We start from the raw sequence: 20,547 nt of genomic DNA, 5'->3' as shown, positions 1-20,547 counted from the left end.
AACAAATAGAGAGAGGGAAAGAGACAGAAGCAAAATGAGACAGTTTATTCCCCCTAAATGAGTCCGTATACCTTCAATTTCGAGTGTACTTCTTAGAAATACTTTACCATTTTAAAGTGTAATCTTTGTTTTTGAGTCACTTGAGAAAAAGTGACTCTATGTAATCGGTCAGTGTTAGTCTGTCCGGCCGGCCGGCCGTCCGTAGACACCACCTTAACGTTGGACTTTTCTCGGAAACTATCAAAGCGATCGGGCTCATATTTTGTTTAGTCGTGACCTCCAATGACCTCTACACTTTAACGATGGTTTTGTTGACCTTTGACCTTTTTTAAATTTTTTTTTTTATTATTTTTTATTTTTATTATTTTTTTTTGTTGAGTCACTTGAGAAAAAGTGACTCTATGTAATCGGTCAGTGTTAGTCTGTTAGTTGAAATATCATATCTCTGAAACTATTCATCGGATTTGATTCAAACTTTATAGGATTATTCTTTACATCAAATTATTTACATCTGTAGCTTTTTGTCCATCTGATGCCTCATATAATATTCAGAACTGCGAAAGTGACTCGATCGAGCGTTTGCTCTTCTTGTTTTTTTATATAAACGTTAAAAATGTGTTACGTTGCAAAGTATTTTTCCTGATTAAAAACCAGTCTCACTTTTTTCTTCTTTTAAGCTTGCCCGGCGGGTCAAACCGTCTGCTCCACCGAAGCCTACTGTTTGGATGATTCACGATTCTGTGACAGCCACATCGATTGTTTGGATGCAGCCGATGAAGTCAATTGCGGTAAGTGTGTGTGTGTGTGTGTGTGTGTGTGTGTGTGTGTGTGTGTGTGTGTGTGTGTGTGTGTGTGTGTGTGAGGGAGTGTGTGTGTGTGTGTGTGTGCGTGTGCGTGCGTGCGTGTGTGTGCGTGCGTGTGCGCGCGTGTGTGTGTGTGTGTGTGGGAACAATGTTTTTAACAGGAGAAGATTGGGAACATGTATGTAGACTGTGTCCGGTTTGTTTTAAATGGGTTTCCTAACTATTCTGCCAGCATTCAGAATTAGCAAAAGCACGGAGCTAGTCTGACATTAGATGGAGCATATGATACTATTATAGTATCTGCAGGCGCTCATAAAAATGGCATAAATGCGTGAATTCTGGCAGATATTTTAGTCATCTTTTTGTATGACACTATAGTGTCTGTAGACGCTCATGAAATATGGCATAAAAGCGTGAGTTCTGGTAGATATTTTAGTCATCTGTTGTATCGATTGTTTCAGTTACATTAGCTATACCATACACAGCACAAACCTAAACGAACGTGGGACAATCAGACCACTTTTAACAAATGGAAAATGTTAGCTCTTCCAATTGTATTTTCTTTTATTGTTTTTACATTAGGTCAAGTTTTGACTAAATGTTTTAACATGGAGGGGGAATCGAGACGAGGGTCGTGGTGTGTGTGTGTGTGTGTGTGTGTGTGTGTGTGTGTGTGTGTGTGTGTGTCTGTGTCTGTGTCTGTGTGTCTGTGCGTGCGTGTGTGTGTAGAGCGATTCAGAATAAACTACTTGACCGATCTTTATGACATTTTACATGAGAGTTCCTGGGTTCGATATCCCCAGACCTGTTTTTCTTTTTTTCGATAAATGTCTTTTATGACGTCATATCCGGCTTTTTGTAAAAGTTGAGGCGGCATTGTCACACCTTCATTTTTCAATCAAATTGATTGAAATTTTGGCCAAGCAATCTTCGACGAAGGCCGGACTTCGGTATTGCATTTCAGCATGGAGGCTTACAAATTAATTAATGACTTTTGTCATTAAAAATCTGAAAATGGTAATTAAAATTATTTTTTTATAAAATGATCCACAATTACTTTTATTATATTCTTTCTCATGTTATGATTCCAAAAACATATAAATATGTTATATTCGGATTAAAAACAAGCTCTGAAAATTAAAAATATAAAAATTATGATTAAAATTAAATTTCCGAAATCGTTTTAAAAACAATTTCATCTTATTCCTTGTCGGTTCCTGATTCCAAAAACATATAGATATGATATGTTTGGATTAAAAACACCCTCAGAAAGTTAAAACGAAGAGAGGTACAGTAAAGCGTGCTATGCAGCACAGTGCAACCGCTACCGCGCTAAACAGGCTCGTCACTTTCACTGCCTTTTGCACTAGCGGCGGACTACGGTCATTGTGAAAAAATGCAGTGCGTTCAGTTTTATTCTGTGAGTTCCACAGCTTGACTAAATGTAGTAATTTCGCCTTACGCGACTTGTTTATTTGTTTATATAATTATTATTCCCGATATGATGCGACATTCGCCGTGGAACATATCAGTAACTGTCGTGAATGCAAACAATTTGAACAAAAGCAACATTAAGACGATCTTTATGACATATTTTCACACGTTGATCTGTTATTTCTTGCAGTGTGTAACGACCAACAGTACAAATGCCCGGATGGCCCGTGCATTGCAAAGGAGAAAACGTGTGACCACGTGACTGATTGCCCGGATGCAAGCGATGAAGGAAGCGAATGTGGTGAGTAACAGATGATGATGATGATGATGATGATGATGATGATGATGATGATGATGATGATGATAAGGAGGAGGATCATGATCATGGTGATGATCATGATGACGATGACGATTCTGCCGCTGAAAATGATGATGGCAGAATATAGTAAAGTGTGAAAGTGTTGAACATTCTGTTCAATCAATGTTAGAGCTAACTGTGATACATAGTGTAAAATCCTGACACAGAAACGAGACACTCATGGCCAGTGGCAAATTCACTCAGGTGCGTATTGATAAATATTTAAAGAAATAATTGCACAAGATTGCAAAATCACACTTAGTGGAAACGATCTGAATGTCATTTGCGATATCGTTTACAAATCTGTTCATTGCATATTAAATATGTTATTCTACTTTTGTTGTTAATATCGTTGTCTGTTATGTTGTTGTTGTTGTTGTTGTTGTTGTTGTTGTTGTTGTTGTTGTTGTTGTTTTCTTCAACTGCAAAACAGTTGCATACAATTTTTTTTATTAAATGCTGAATACATCTGAACAGAAAACAGAGGCAACAAGTTACCACTTGATTTTAATTTTGAGTTGAAAAATATCTTTTAAACCTGCCAACATTTGACATTCAGTCACAATCCTGAACCTCAATACAAATTCGTGGAAAGTATGGTAAGCTCTAAAATGGTTCTGGAGAGAATGAAGCTCAATGGCAACTTTTTTTTTTTGGGGGGGGGGGGGGGAGGGGAGGAGGGCCTCGAGAGTCGTTAACAATATTGGATCGCGATGGCTCCAATCTCCTGCTTTTTACGGTGTCATGTTTGTGATCTGATAGCTTCTTCGGAGGGCTAATTGTATGAGCCTTTTTTTTTTACTGTGCAGGGTGATTTTGGAGGGGGCGAGAGATTGTTGCTGTTTGTGTTTTTGCTGTTGATTTGCTTTCAGCGTTGAGAGCGGGTGTGATTGTTTTGTGCTGTAAAATAGGGAGGGCTGTGATAACGTGTCCAGAAAGAAAGAGAGGGAGAGGGAGAGAGAGAGAGAGAGAGAGAGAGAGAGAGAGAGAGAGAGAGAGAGAGAGAGAGAGAGAGAGAGTGAGAGAGAGAGAGAGAGGGAGAGAGAGAGAGAAAGATAGAGAGAGAGAGAGAAAGAGAGATAGAGAAAGAGAGAGGGAGACAGACAGACAGATAGACAGACAGCGAGTGAGAAACAGACAGACATAGAGAGATAGAATCATAGAGAGAGAGAGTGAGACAGAGAGAGAGAGAGACAGACAGACAGACAGACAGACAGACAGACAGACAGACATATGATAGAACAGAGACAAAGGTATACACAGCTATTACATGTAGCCACCTAGTAACTGCTAATTATCTTTAAATCTAACACATCCCTATTCTGTTTTCAGATTCTCTCCGGACAGTGGACTGCGACTTTGAGCACCCCTTCATGTGCGGATATACCGACAATGGTACTCGCAGTGAGAGCGTCCCTTACATCTGGACACGTGAACAAACTACACCTTCACGGGAGCCCATCAACGTAGGAACAGGACCAATGGATGACCATACCTTTGGCAACGGATCGGGTAAATATGCGGGTTGTTACTGTCGTGTTTGTCGCGTTCATTAATATGTTGTTTTAAAAGGCGAAAACAAGAATTGTTTGTTAGTAGAAAGTTTAATTTTTGAGAAAAAAAACACCCCAAGTCAATCAGAAGTTAAACAAACAAAAAACTAGGCTTTCCATTCACACACATGTCCTATTTGCTGATTGTGGATTTCTGAACTTTGTCAGCCTGTCTGTTTGTGGATCATTGTTGTTTAATGTCATGTTCAGGCTAATGCCAAAAGGCTTTGGGTTCGTTATGACATGTGGATGTGAACTGTTATAAATACATGTTGCACAGAAACAAGAAACTTAATTGTGAAACGTTTGTATTGTTGGCAACATTTTGAGAAAAAAAGTAATCTTGACCAAATTATTTCTTTGATTTTGGGGGTAACGAGTCTTAGATGTAAGTGATTCGTTCTGTCTTGACCTCGGTGCATAATTGTAAGTGTAAAAATTGTCTTCTCCTCCTTTTGTTTCTTTCTTTTTGTATATATCTCTTTTTGCAGTTTTTGTGACTACATTAATGGTGCTATGAACGTACGATTGTTCTTAACTTTTCTTTGTTAGTAATCGTCGTTGGTTCAATGTTGTGATGGGTTTAATTTCTGGCAGATTTATGCCAGCCTTTCTTCCTTACTTTTCGTTTTATCCATGGGGTTATTTCCCCCATTTGTTTTCATATTTTCTTCTTCTTTTCCTAATGATCTGAAACACATTGGTTCCCCTAAGCCAATGTAAGAACAGAACTCATCTAATACCATCCTTTCTCATCTCAGGTCACTGGGCCTTCGCCAACGGGGAAAACGGCCACCCTTATCAGTACGTCGCCTTAGAGTCGCCTCCCTTCTCTTCCACCGGAAATGAAGTCCTGGTCTTCTACTACTTCGCCTACAGCATGTTCTCGCAGTTCTGGATCACGGGAAGTCTCGGCCTGCTGACGAGAGATCACGAGAGAAACACTGAAAGCGGACCGTGGTTTATCATCGTGGATAGAAACAATACCTGGCGAAGCGCTTGTGTTGCTCTTCCGCAAAGCAGCAATTTGACCGTCGCTTTCGTGGCCATGAGAGGGGAGGCCCAGAGGGCAGACTTGGCTGTGGATGATGTCAAAGTCTTGCAGACCACCTGTGATATGTTTTACAAAGGTGAGTCAAGGCAGACGGGTGTCGGAGGGAGTGAGGGAGGGTGGAGGGTGTGGAAGATATTGAAGGAGAAGGGTGAGAGAGAGAGAGAGAGAGAGAGAGAGAGAGAGTGAGAGAGAGAGAGAGTGAGAGAGAGATAGAAAGAGAGAGAGTGAGAGAGAGAGAGAGTGAGAGAGAAAGAGAAAGAGAGAGAGAGAGACACACAGTCAGACAGACAGACAGACACACACACACTGGCACACACACACACACACACACACACAGTCAGTCAGTCAGTCAGTCACACACACACACACACACACACACACACACACACACACACACACACACACACACACACACACACACATATATATATATATATACACACACATTCACATGAAAATGCGGAAGCCGGTTTGGAGGTTTCTCTGTGGTGTGTGGAGCATGTAGAGTTCAGGGCAATTAGCAGACTGTGGTGGGAGGCCATGCATGAAGTGGGGGACATCGCAGGTGGTCCTCCCCGAGGGACTGTTCGGTGTTATGGAGCGTTTGTTTTCTTCTGTTTACTATGGGAACACTTTAATAGGTTTGTTTTTGTGTGTGTGGTTTTTTTTCGGGGGTGGTGGGTGTTTTTTGTTTGTTTATTTTGTTTGACGTTTTTTGTTTGTTTTTGTAGAGTCAAAATTCGAGTACGTAACGCTATCATGAAGGTTGGGAATTTTTCATGGAGCACAACAAAACACCGCTCGTAGTTAGAATTAGGTAGATTCCCATTAGCACTAAGAATGTTAACACAAACCATTTCTTATTGGACTCATATTTTACAATCTAAACGAGATTCATTTGTTCATCAAGTATATGATGACATGTTTGATAACCCTAAAGAAGATTCTTGGCTCATATTCATTAAAAGTTCACTTTCAAGACTTGGCTTTAATCATGTTTGGCAAAATCAATCTACTTTTGATACGAGAAAGTTACAATTTGCCATACAAATGAAATTACAAAGTGAATACATACGTTTTTGGAATAAAGCTAAATCAAAAGGAAGTGCAAGATTAAGATTCTATTCAAATATATGTGATACATATGAAATTCAGTCATATCTGACAATGATAGAAAATCGAAATCACAGGACAGCTTTAAGTCGATTAAGAACCAGTAGTCACAATCTAAAAATAGAAACTGGAAGACATCATAACATCCAAAGAGAAAATCGTTTGTGTATGGTATGTAACATTGTTGAAGATGAATATCATCTTCTGGATGAATGCGTAAAATTCCATGAAAGTAGAGAAAAATTTAAAAAAGACGTAACTAATATTGATGTAGATTATATTAATTATAAACCAAGTGAAATATTTATGGACAAAGATGTTCAAATATGTCTCGGAAGGTTTGTCGCAGAATGCTTTAGAATTCATAGCAATGTGTCAATAACCTTTTTGGTTTGAGGACAATAAACATTTGTTCTTGTTCTTGTTAGTCATCCATTTTACAGATCCTTTGTTTGTTATTTTAACCAAATGTTTGACTTCTCAGCTTCACGATTTCTCAATGCAGCACATCACGTAGACATCAATCTTAATGATCTTCTATCTTTATTATTCGTTCTTTATTCTTAAAAATAGAATGATAAAAATAGAATGAGGATGAAAAGCGCTAGTTCACCTCAGTGTAATCTCCCACGTGCCAGAACGTTGGTTGCGCATGACTTTCACTAACTCCTGTCGGCTAAATGTAGAGCGATTACGTCCCTTTGTTTCTCAGATCTCTCTTCATGATGGTTTTGACATTGCAGAGTCAAGGCTTAGTATGGGTGCTGCCACGGGCCCGCCGGAACCAACACCAACGCCCCCCTCGGGTCAGTTTGCTGTAATGTCGTTGTCGTTGTAATTTACATTACGCTTGAGTTGACATTTTGTCATTCCCTTTGGGGGATGGATGTTGAAGTATGTTTCTGTGCCAAGCCTTCCGGTCTTTTGCCTTCTTGTTTTTCTAAAAAGGGAAGGCATGTCCGGTTGTTTTGCTCTTGTTTGTGTTATGTTTTTTGGCAACATGAGTGTTTGTTTGGGGTTTTTTCCTGTCTGTTTCTGTCTGCTTTATTTTATTTTATGGCTCTTTGTCATTCTTACTCTTTCTCTGTCTCTGTATCCTTGTCTCTCTGTCTCTCTCTCTCTCTGTCTGTCTGTCTCTCTCTCTGTCTGTCTCTCTCTCCCACGTCAGTGTAATATCATGTATATACTTTTGATTTGATTACGTGAAATGCTGGTTTTGTATATTTTCTTTTTTTTACCATTGTAAAATCCAATCCACTGGTTATACAATTAAACAATCCATCCATCCATCCATCCATCTCTCTCTCTAACTGTGTTCTACTCGCAGATTTCTGTAACTGGTTCTCTTTTTCTTGCCATCGTACTGGATGGTTGTTAATCACAAGAATCTGTTTGGCTGTGTGTAAGAATATATTTGTCCGTCTGTCTGCCTGTCTGTCTGCCTGTCTACCTGTCTGCCTGCCTGTCTCTCTGTCTGTCTGCCTGTCTACCTGTCTGCCTGCCTGTCTCTCTGTCTGCCTGTTATTCTGTCTGACCGGCGGGCTGTCCGCCTCTCTAAATGACTGTCTGTCTGTCTGTCTGTCTGTCTGTCTGTGTATTATATGATTGCGCCCTCACTACCCATAATGATATAAATGGCATGCCATATGTTTGTATTCGCGATTTTTATATTTTTTATGAAAATATGCCTTTCTAGGGGCACTTCTTTCCCCAAACATGTGTATACAGTTTATGTTGACCAGCATTTTGTTTTTCGATTGCATATAGGTTGCCCCAGCGGCCAAAGAGCCTGCAGAAGTGGAATGTGCCTTCCGGAGAGCGACTTCTGTAACGGTTACCCGGACTGTCCTGATCGCTTCGACGAAATGTTATGCAACAATGAGGGATGAGCTGAACTAAGCAGTCTGCAATCAACAGGACTGTGGTTCGTTGTGTCGCTGAGTAAACGCAGTGCTGGGTAGTTGTCCCATATTTCCGACGAGGCGTGTTGATTGTGTGACTAACTGCGACAGCGGAGTTTGGGACATTCAGTGCTAAATCTAAGACAAGTTATATAAGATTTGTGACATCTTAGACAAGCTATCTAAGATTTGTGTCATCTTAGAAAGCTACATAAGATTTGTGTCATCTTAGACAAGCTATCTAAGATTTGTGTCATCTTAGACAAGCTATATAATATTTGTGTCATCTTAGACAAGCTATCTAAGATTTGTGTCATCTTAGAAAGCTACATAAGATTTGTGTCATCTTAGACAAGCTATCTAAGATTTGTGTCATCTTAGACAAGCTATATAATATTTGTGTCATCTTAGACAAGCTATCTAAGATTTGTGTCATCTTAGACAAGCTATCTAAGATTTGTGTCATCTTAGACAAGCTATCTAAGATGTGTGACATCTAAGACAAGCTAACTAAGATGTATGACATGCAAGTACTTTGTGACCATGCAACCCTGATCGACATGTGTTGTGTTCTGGAGAATGGATTTCACAAAGAAGTAATGCATGTGTTGTGAGTGACTGTGTGTCCGTGTTAAAGACAGAGACAAAGATGGAGAGAGACAGAGAGACAGAGAGAAAGACAAAGAGAGAGAGAGAGAGAGAGACAGAGAGAGAGAGAGAGAGAGAGAGAGAGAGAGAGAGAGAGAGAGAGAGAGAGAGAGAGAGAGAGAGATCGAGATCATAAACATATCAACGAACACAAAATGTATTCTGTTTCGAAAGGAAGCTAAGCTCTGACTTTCGGAGGCCAAAATATCATGGACCAAATTCTGAGACAAAAGACACTTCCACGCCAAATGCCAATTATACGATGTTGTGATTCCAAACAAAATGTAAAATGGAAATGTACATAGCCAAAGAAGAATATACTATCTTTAATTATGAATTATTGTTATGTTGAGTGGCTCCCTTTACTGAACTCCCCAAAGACAAATATGGTTTCTGTGGAGTTTATGTTGTTTTTATGTTCAGATGTTGAATGAATGTTTGCCTTGATGCATTTAAGATATGACTATTTCTTTGTTATTGTTTATGAATACAATTACACATGTTGCCATTCTACTATTAATTGCGATGATGCTTTTATGTCTTTGGTTAAATTCTGATTGCCGGCCAATACTGTAAGATCCTTTGCTTTTCGATGCTAACGCACAACTTATGATTTGAAGCGTTGTCTGCCTTTTTTTCAGTAAAAAGAAGGATCGATTGCTTTATCTCTTGCGGGACGAAAAGAATACTTGGCGAAAGTGTTATTGAATCAATGGTTGGGGCTTGGGGATAGAGGACAAAGGTCACAAATGTGACCCTCCACCACGAAATGAGTCGCATGTCACCTCGCGCGGTTCTGCGCTAGGCTTAATATAAGTCCGGGGGGACCTGTGGTAAAAGTGTGAGGGTCACCTTAGTCACAGGCTTATAACTCGAAAAGTGTTCGCTCTTTTCTAAAACGGTTTTTACCACTGGATATAGCACAAAACACTCTTTAGGAAAATTTAACAATATAAAAATCATGCAAAGATGACATGCGACTCATTACGTGGTGGAGGGTCACAACTTGTATTTTCATGTATGAAAGAGCTAAAGAGAACAATACAAACCCTGTTGTAAGAAAACACAATGCTCATTAGTCGACAGAACTATTTTATTGATGCGAGATGTCTAACACAATCAGAGTCGTAGACTGAAGGTATTTTGAATGATTGGGACTTGGAGAGACTAGAAAAACTGGCCAATGATATTTAAATGCATGACTTTGACTAGGCCATGACGAAAATTGAGCTCGCTTTATAGGTTGACACATATTATACTCTTGTCAACAGAACTATGATACTTAGGCTATATGACATGTCTCTCGCTGTAGAAACGTCATGGTATTTTCAGTCAAAGAAATAATGGGGACATCAGGATTTTTTAGTTGCAGTGTTTAAATGTCGAAGCTGCTTTTCCCAGTTTTACCTAAGAGACCGACTGTATATTGTGTTATTGTATTTGTCAGACTTGATTGTACCAAGTCTCTACACATGTTGTAATGCGCTTAGAGCCAAATATTTTTGTTTTTTGTAAGGGATAGGCGCACTATAAATACACTTTATTATTATTATTATTAGTATCGTATCACGTGACTTATTGTTCATGAATCCATTAAGAAATTGTCTGGCAGAACAAATAATTATAGCTTTAAACTTGTATTATTGAAAAGTGCATACTTCTTCTTCTTCTTCTTCTGCGTTCGTGGGCGGAAACTCCCACGTACACTCGTGTTTTATGCACGAGTGGAATTTTACGTGTATGACCGTTTTTTACCCCGCCATTTAGGCAGCCATACGCCGTTTTCGGAGGAAGCATGCTGGGTATTTTTGTGTTTCTATAACCCACCGAACTCTGACATGGATTACAGGATCTTTTTCGTGCGCACTTGGTCTTGTGCTTGCGTGTACACACGGGGGTGTTCGGACACCGAGGAGAGTCTGCACACAAAGTTGATTCTGAGAAATAAATCTCTCGCCGAACGTGGGGACGAACTCACGCTGACAGCGGCCAACGGGATACAAATCCAGCGCGCTACCGACTGAGCTACATCCCCGCCCGAAAAAAAAAAAAAAAGTGCATACACATGAGCAAACCAGAAACCGTACTTATTTATAATTGCTATCAGAAAAAAACCACTTGAATTTTGATTTCGTTAGTGAATATTCCATGCACTCAAAAGAACAAATTCAAGCACATGCAGATGTATGCACACAGGAAAGACCACTCCTCATCACAGAAAAAGGTGTTTGCAGTACGCAATTTCTTGCCAGAAGTTACTCCACATGGTTTGATCATTCACTTTTTTACTTTTTGATCTGTAGCAGTTAAATATCAGGAAACAAGATCACCAGATGTGTTTCATTGTGCGTGTCAATATGCAGTAGAAGCTCATAAAACTTGCTTTTGTTCTCTTCTTATCAGGGAGCAGTTATTGTAAGTAATAGGGGAGATTTGTGATGTGGGTATACAGAGCGTACGTGTGGTTCTTACTTTGATGTATTGCTCTTGCTGAAGTGTTCTAGCTTGTTCGTGTTTTCCTTGTATGTTGGTCAGTTGTGTGTAATCTTTAAGATTAATTGTTTAGATTCAATGTTTTTTCCCCTGTTTCATCCTTTGCTAGAGAATGTGATATATGTTATATAATGAAAACTAAAGGCATATGGCCTTATCAGCTTTGACATCAATCGCATGTGTTTGTTTTCAAATCAATATGTGTTCTCTGGAGGGAAAGGAGAGGGGGAGGGGGGGGGATCGAGTTTCATGATCTAGGTGTCTGTTTTGTTTTTGGAATGGGGGAGACAATGTGAGTAATAGTTATCAGGGAAACTTCAATCGATTATAGCTATGTTAGAAACTAATTCTAAAATGGAAAACTCTTCCGTTCATTTGTTATTCCTCTTGTTCAACTTCTTATTTTTACTTGACGACGATTTTTTGTTTAATGAAAATCAGATTGTGAACATGTGTTGTACAAAAAAGCTAAACTGGCACATTCCATTTCCTGTTTTGGGAGTTTCCAGGAAAAGACAAAAAAAGCTTAGACGAAGTTTGCAACTGTTGTTAAACTGGGCATACAAAATCAATTTGAGTGCGTTTCCTCCTAAAATTAACACGAATTTATGAGGTACGTTTTTGGGTAGTAAACATCGTACAGATGCACTAAGAGTATGATGTAGGCTTACATAATCTCAGTGTTTTTAGTTTCTATTTTTTTTTATGGGATCAAAAGCTTGCACATTTAATCTCGCTTCGATGCAGGCGATGTGCCGGTTTTTTTTTCTTTCAATGCTTTGAAATTATTCACTTGTTTTTGAAGCAAATCTTCTCGGCTTTTATTGTCCCCCAGTGTGTAACATCACAGCGTGTGAGAATCGATAACTGGCAAGCCCGTCAGTTTAATGGTACGATCTTTCTTGTGTGAGCCATTGTTTCACCATCACAGATATGTAGCTGTTGAGACTTGTACAAGGGATATAAGAGGAGGTTTCAACCCCCCGCGGGTTAGGGGGAGTCCCATATTGGTTGGGACGAGAAAGAATTTACCCGATGCTCCCCAGCATGTTGTAAGAGGCAACTAACGGATTCTGTTTCTTCTTTTACCCTTGTTAAGTGTTTCTTGTATAGAATATAGTCAATGTTTGTAAAGATTTTAGTCAAGCAGTATGTAAGAAGTCCTTTGTACTGGAAACTTGCGTTCTCCCAGTAAGGTAATACATTGTACTACGTTGCAAGACCCTGGAGCAAATTTTTGATTAGTGCTTTTGTGAACAAGAAACAATTAACAAGTGGCTCTATCCCATCTCCCCCCTTTCTCCGTCGCGATATAACCTTGAACGGTTGAAAACGACGTTAAACACCAAATAAAGAAAGAAAGGAGGTTTCAACTCAAACACATATCAACCATCAACAGCCCGACTGCTTCTTGTAAAGTGTGGACACTTTTAGTTGAACTCATTTTCTAAGTGACACCTGCTAAATACATTCAGCAAAAAGTTTGTTTGTTTGTTTGTTTGCTTAACGCCCAGTCCACCACGAAGGGTGATATCAGGGCGGTGATGCTTTGACATTTAACGTGCGCCACACACAAGACAGAAGTCGCAGCACAGGCTTCATGTCTCACCCAGTCACATTATTCTGACACCGGACCAACCAGTCCTAGCACTAATTAACCCCATAATGCCAGACACCAGGCGGAGCAGCCACTAGATTGCCAATTTTAAAGTCTTAGGTATGACCCGGCCGGGGTTCGAACCCACGACCTCCCGATCACTGGGCGGACGCCTTAGCACTAGGCCACCGTGTTGCGGTCACAGCAAAAGGTGTACTCTGAACAGAAAGCAGTCATTGATGTTTAGTTTTGGTATGTGTCCAAGTAAAATGATGCTCCTGTTTTTGTTTTTACCTCAGTTGCATGCAGGCTGCTTTCGCCCATATTCTTTGCCTTTTCTGTAACTGCCACATAGTATTTGGTTGAACGTCAGAGTAAATAGAACAAAGGTTTGACGGCAGAATTTCCACCGAGTGAAAATATCCCACTGAAATAGTAACCTATATAAATAAGTTGACTTTTGTTGCCAACATTTGGATTGGTAGATATCATTTGCATAATTAATTTTGAATTGAGGTAAAGAAAAATTGCTGGAATTATGTTGATTGTTTGACTTCTTTACACACAACAGACTAATGAAGAAGGATGCTCCTCGCCTAACAAAAAGGAACAAAGAATAAGATGCTCTTATTCCATGTCAATTCCTGGACTGTGGCTATGATCATAATTGTTAGCGGGGGATGGACAGGGACTGTAATCCCAACAGACCAGGGACAATCAACGTCATGCAAATCCAGCTCAAGTTATGCACGGGCACATTTTTCCATTTGTGTTAAAAGGAATATTGCGAGGGGGCGGAATCTCTTTAACGAAGATTTGTGAGGAGAAGGGGGAATAAACTAAAAGGAATGACAATTTTGCTCTGATTCTCAATCCTTCATGGACTGGCATGCTTTCGAAATGGAATTAAGATGTTTGATTTATAGAGTTCTTGTGGCCAAAAAGAGAAATATATGAGGTTATGTGTATGTGTGCTGTTTTGTTCGTAAAAAATACTCTTAAGAAGCTTTTGAAAATTTGTTTCAAGCGAACGTATGTTTGTATAGTTTGTATGTAATCTTGACTGGCTTTCACTGAATTCGATGTCAGACTTCGTTTCAGCCTAACTTTTCTTGAAGGGTTTTTATGCGGACTAGTTAACCTTAATCAACACACTTTCAAATGATGCAAGTCGGAAAGATGCAGAGTCTTGTGTTACTATTTGAAAAAAATTCTTTGGAAGGATTTAAAATCTGTGTGTCAAAGTCTCAACTTTTAGTGACATAAATTCTTGTTTATGCAGATGACCCTTTCGTTTTAGGTTATGGAGCTTCTGCTTGCCAAATTGCGTTGTCCGGAAGGCGAATTTGGTTTTGTTTTTCGTGTTTTTGTTTGGGGGATTTGTTTGTGTAACCTGCGTCACAAACATTTGGTGATATTTATTTAAGTTTTTAAGTTTATTTACGCCGTTGTTTTCTGACACTGTTTGATTTGTATCATTCGATGAATGCAGAAACCGAGAACAATTTCTTTCTTTCCATTTCCTTTTTGTCCTCTGTGTTTTTTTTTCTTGTAAGGTTGTTCTTTTTCCTCCACTGTGTTCCATAAACTCTTCTTCTTCTTCTTCAGCGTTCCAGACATTCTGCTGACGTGTGAGCTCGTTTGCCCATTTGGGTTCCCCACACTATACTCTGAGAGCATAGTCAGCTTCACTCCGCTTTCGTTGAATTGGGTAGGCATGCCGGGTATTTTTGTGTTTCCATAATCCACCGAACTCCGACATGGATTACAGGATCTTTTCCGTGCGCACTTGGTCTTGTGCTTGCGTGTACACACGAAGGGGGTTAAGTCACTAGCAGGACTGCACAGAAGTTGACCTGGGAGATCGGACAAATCTCCACTCTTAACCCACCAGGCAGCAGCGACCGGGATTCGAACTCACGACCTCCCGATTAGGAGGCCAACGTCTTACCACTGCGCCACTTCGCCCATAAACTCTAAAATTAAATGCAAGACTGCAAAATCATCTACTCGGGCAAAAAGTTCACGAGTTGTAAATGTTTACATTCTGGAGACGGTTAGCTGAGTAGAGGATTTCACATTCATGAGTTGGAACGAGTTTTACAAACGATCTTAGCATACTACCAAGCCTTTTGGTGTTTGTTTGATATTTAGAAATGTTCATATACAATACCTCTGTTTTTAGGGAATATTGCTTTCGTTTCTTTTAAAGCCATGACAGTTTTAATATGCCTTCAGTATGGAACTTTTTTTAAAGGCGAACCATGAATATATGTATTCTCACCTGATGTGCTGATGATGACAAATGTATGTGTATATTTTGGAGGTGAATGTATCATTATTCTACGCAAACGCCTAGTCTGTGATATTTATGATCTGTGTTGATTTTTTTTACTTAAAGTTGGACTTATATATCAATATTTTCTTGAAGCAATGCTTGAACTGATGACGCAAGTGAATACATGAATGAAAGCACGGACAGTTTGAAAAGGAGAAAATTGTGAAGCTTTTCCTGAATAATGAACTGTGTATTTTGAGAGAAAAAAAAGTGTAATTTGACAAAAGAGATACATGTGAACCCTGATGGTGGGCGGGTTGTTTATGATAAATTAATGTACATAAAAAGTGTTGTAGAAATGTGTAATTTAAGAATATATTACCAGCATTGATAGCAATAAATGAAAATATTCCATGGGTATACTGAGTTTGCGTGCTGTGTTAAACGGGTTACGGATGCAATGCTGTTGTACGTGTAAAAGCAGGTTCAAGTTTGTGCACGAGTAGACGGCCAAAACACACACACACACACACACACACACACACACACACACACACACACACACACACACACACACACACACACACCGTCGTGATATAACCTTGAACGGTTGAAAACGACGTTAAACACCAAATAAAGAAAGAAAGAAACACACACACACACACACACACACACACACACACACACACACACACACACACACACTGACAGTAAACATAACTGAACCCCCGAATTAAACCCGACTTTATCGCGCCCGCTTGTTTTGTAAAAGAAAAGGTAATGTATACAGTAATCTAGAAGTGCTTCAAGGTGGCATAAAAGACAAAGAAAGTTGCCCAACTATTCTACAAATTGGATTCATGTAACCACTGGCTGCAAAACAATAGACTGGTAAATTGTACAGTGTGAGTGTTAGTGTTAGTGGTTATCGGTACTTTTGTATGTGATGACGTCAGCGTTTTGTGCGCAGTTCAAAGGTTAGGGGTCAAAGTTTACGTTTGCTCCCTTTGATCTGCTAACGAGCGGTGGTTAAATCGACAGAAATAACGAGCCCTGTGAAAACTCAGCGAACGCATGTTTATTCATACATTTCTTTATAACCAGTATGTTACTAAACCACTTAATGCTACAAATGTCAGTTTAATGGGTGATTTATTCCAGGTTTGATGCACACAATTCTCAGCCAAAGAAATGAATCGGAATGAGTAAATCTGCAGACAGAGAAAGATGCACGCAAACACTTCTCTTCCAGCGAGTTCACTTTCTGAAGATTCTGTACACGTCGAACGTTCTGCTTGCGCCTATTCAACAATTGAGTGGTTAAAATGTATCACAGAAACATAAGTTAAGATGTATCCAACACAAACAACATTGCAATAATCGTTTCTTTTGTTCTTGTTTTCGGCTGTGTCGTCTGCTCCGTGTATGACTTTTCTTCTTTTTCCAACTGAAGAGTCCAGACATGGGACGCTACTCTTTCGAATTATTACAACAGTTGTCTTCCCTCCCATCACGTTAACGAAAGTGAAACTAAACGCACGGGCCAAGACGCCGTTGTCGGTTTCGTTATGGTAAGCGGAATGCGTAATGATACATAGATTTTCCTTAAATTAACCACTACTACTACCACTTCTTCTTCTTCTTCTTCTGCGTTCGTGGGCTGAAACTCCCACGTACACTCGTGTTTTTGCACGAGTGGAATTTTACGTGTATGACCGTTTTTACCCCGCCATTTAGGCAGCCATACGCCGCTTTCGGAGGAAACTACTACCACTAAAACTGTACACTTAATCTCTCTAATGCCTCACTTGTTTCTGCTCTCAGTAGCAAGACATAGACATTGACATAGAAAAAGTGATTACGTCATCACGGCGTGGTGTATACATAAACACAGTACAGTGTTCTAGATGATTGAACGTGTAGCAAAGACCTGTACGTGTACGTGTAGATATTGCGTCACCCGTGACTCACCTTTTTCTCCAATGTTCAAAATCATACGTTGTTTTGCTTCCACCAAGACCGCAGATCTTGGCAAACGCGTGACGTAAAAACTAGATTTGATGACGTTACCCGTACACGTTCCCGTACACGTGCTGAAAACGGTGCCACATCTAGATCTTGCTAGTATCATGTCAGGCAATATACAAAGTAACACATACGAATATAAAACAGTGGAAAAAAAAACCAGTACAAAAACCCAGTAAAACTCCTTGCATGCACAGTAAAATATGGTCACATATCAACGGAATCTTTCTTCCATCTCCCCCTTCCCTCCCCCCTCACTCCCTCAACCAACCCCATCACTTTCTCATAACCCGGCCCGCACGCATATAACCTCCACACACTTTTTGAGGATTTATTATCTCGTCACGTCTGCAGTCATTATGCACACGTGAAGGTTTGCGTGTTCGGACTCGTTATCTCTGCAAACCCACGACCATACCTCCCTATTACCAAGGGATGACTGGGCCATGTTTTATGTAGACACGCACTCAAAAGACGTTACAGGCTCGTTTAGTAACAGCGGCGGCTCGCTAGTCTTTTGATGGTATATCATCCTTCCTCTTCTTTTGCGTTCATGGGCTAAAACTTTGACGTACATTACTGGTTTTTTGTTTTGTTTTTTTGTTTTGTGCACTGGTGGGTTTTTACGACACACAAGTATCCGTCGATTGCAAGCATTCATGAAATAGGGTTCTAGCAGTTTCAGACAACCTATTCTTTCCTTTATTTTTCCTTTAATTTTTTTTTCATTATTTTCAAAAGCGACATTTTAATTTTCGTTCTTGACATTATCCTGGTTATATCATCCGTACTTATTTTCTGCGCCATGAAAGTCTTTACCTTGTATATGAGCAGAACTTTGCGTGTCCAATTTCATTAGCCGATACGCCCACGGATGGTTTTAGTATTACTTTCTGATCTTAAGAGTCTCATATAATTTATGTAAACGCAAAATATCCATGAAATATTCATAGAATCCAAAACGTCATCATGTTATTCAACTGTACAAATAAATATTAACTACTACAGAGGAAACAAAAGTCACTCTAGCAAAACAATTATGAAAGACATCAATAGCGCAACACTGTTGACAATGTTGGGGCGGGGATATAGCTCAGTTGGTAGCGCGCTGGATTTGTATTCAGTTGGCCGCTGTCAGCGTGAGTTCAAACCCACGTTCGGCGGAAATTTATTTCTCAGGGTCAACTTTTTGTGCAGACTCTCTTCGGTGTCCGAACACCCCCCGTGTACACTACATTGGGGTGTACACGTTAAAGATCCCACGATTGACAAAAGGGTCTTTCCTGGCAAAATTGCTTAGGCACAGTTAATAATTGTCTACCTATACCCGTGTGACTTGGAATAATAGGCCGTGAAAGGTAAATATGCGCCGAAATGGCTGCAATCTACTGGCCGTATAACATTTCATCTCACACGGCATCATTGCAGAGCGCCTAGGACTGTACCCACGGAATATGCGCGATATAAGCGTCCTATTGATTGATTGATTGACTGTTGGCTCTTGCCCTTCGAAAGCAGTTGAACTTGAATATGCGTAACAACACTTTACTACACAACTAACCATCCGTATCAAAAACACATACAGTGTTGTTTAAGCCATTTCTCTGTTATCGTTCGAAAAATCAATCAATCAATCAATCAAGCAAGCAATCAATCAATCAATCAATCAATTGATCACGCAAGCAAGTAAGCAAACAAGCAAGCAATTCATCAAGTAATCAATCAATTCTTAATTTAATTAATGAGAGAAAAAAAAGAGAAAAAATAATCAAAGACATAAATAAATAATTACAGAATTGGAACAAGAGACAGCAGGTGAGAAGAACATAGAACACGATAACAAAGAAAATGTACTCACCAGGGACATGGACAACAAGAAATTCCTCCGAGGTAGGAAAAACACCCCCGTTGGTCAAAGGGAAATAACCATTCTCACTGCCACCAACTGAGAAGGTTATTTCCCTTTGACCATTAATATCTCCCTCTATAAGTCCTTGTAGAATCTTAATCCACCAATAACTCCCTAACCGTGTGTTTGACTGGTCCCAATTTTTGTAAGGACCGTCTCAGGAATGTATAGAACCTGTTCACCAAGTTTGGTGACGATCGGTCCGTTCATTCTTGAGATCTATATGCGAACACAAACAAACAAACAAACACATGGAGCGAATCCTAATCTTAATCTTAATCCACCAATAACTCCCTAACCGTGTGTTTGGACTGGTCCCAATTTTTGTGAGGACCGTCTCAGGAATGTATAGAACCTGTTCACCAAGTTTGGTGACGATCGGTCCGTTCATTCTTGAGATCTATATGCGAACACAAACAAACAAACAAACACATGGAGCGAATCCTAATCTTAATCTTAATCCACCAATAACTCCCTAACCGTGTGTTGGACTGGTCCCAATTTTTGTAAGGACCGTCTCAGGAATGTATCGAACCTGTTCACCAAGTTTGGTGACGATCGGTCCGTTCATTCTTGAGATCTATATGCGAACACAAACAAACAAACAAACACATGGAGCGAATCCTATACACACCCCTATACCGGGGGTGTAATAAACCGGTCCGTTTTCGTATTTTATTGTCCATGTGTCTAGTCAGTACATTTCCATCGTTATCTTGTAAATAATGACAGTCATGTAAAACAACTAAATCACACCCTGCATGGATTTGTAGACATTCACACAGTACCACGTGATGAGGTTTTGGCAGGTCGACCAATCACAAGCACCGTATCTGCCGCCCATTTGTCGTTTACAAAAAATCGCTCGCCCCATAGGCCACAGTTTAGGGGTACACCACCATTAATTATGTGTGGTTACATAGAATACTAATAGGCTTGCTGTGTCGTACCAGATTTACAAGAGTTGTTTTTAAAAAATATTGAAATGCGATCGAAAGCGAGATTTTCGGTATTTAAAAAAGCAACGAGAGTAAGTTTGATATGACACAGCAAGCCATGTAGTATTCTGTGTATCCTACATAGGCTACTGTACTTGCGTGTCTTTTACTCCAAACGTCCCTCAGTCGAAGCGCCCAAATTGAAAAACGCGTCTGATGGAACCCCGATCTCTTCCAAAGTCTCGTGCAATCTTTGATGTTAAAACAAAACAAAAGTCATTCTAGAAATAGTAGCGTGGCGTGTAAGTTCTCACATTTCTTACAGGGGAAGAGCAAAGCAAGCGCAAAAGTGTTCCCAGAATGTCGTTTGTCTCGGTGACTTTGTCATCATGAGCAGTGGAAAGGGAGGTCCCTGCCAGTCTAGTTTGACACGACCTCATTTA

The 20,547-nt window shown here is 39.8% G+C and overlaps 1 protein-coding gene across 1 annotated transcript in view; it reads left to right on the top strand.

Annotated features, from left to right (window-relative positions):
- LOC138957025 (uncharacterized) overlaps positions 1-15,652 on the top strand; it is a gene marked incomplete at its 5' end in the record, with an annotated part of 46,105 nt that extends 30,453 nt beyond the window's left edge. Inside the window, 6 exon segments of the mRNA XM_070328199.1 lie at positions 678-788; positions 2,428-2,538; positions 3,928-4,107; positions 4,910-5,278; positions 7,059-7,121; positions 8,083-15,652. Coding sequence (XP_070184300.1) covers positions 678-788; positions 2,428-2,538; positions 3,928-4,107; positions 4,910-5,278; positions 7,059-7,121; positions 8,083-8,204 — 956 coding nt within the window.
- Positions 15,653-20,547: the final 4,895 nt, after the last annotated feature.

The sequence above is a fragment of the Littorina saxatilis genome, unplaced genomic scaffold (assembly GCF_037325665.1).
Source record: "Littorina saxatilis isolate snail1 unplaced genomic scaffold, US_GU_Lsax_2.0 scaffold_644, whole genome shotgun sequence".
NCBI classification, from domain to species: domain Eukaryota; kingdom Metazoa; phylum Mollusca; class Gastropoda; order Littorinimorpha; family Littorinidae; genus Littorina; species Littorina saxatilis.
This window is presented reverse-complemented; position numbering and strand designations above follow the sequence as displayed.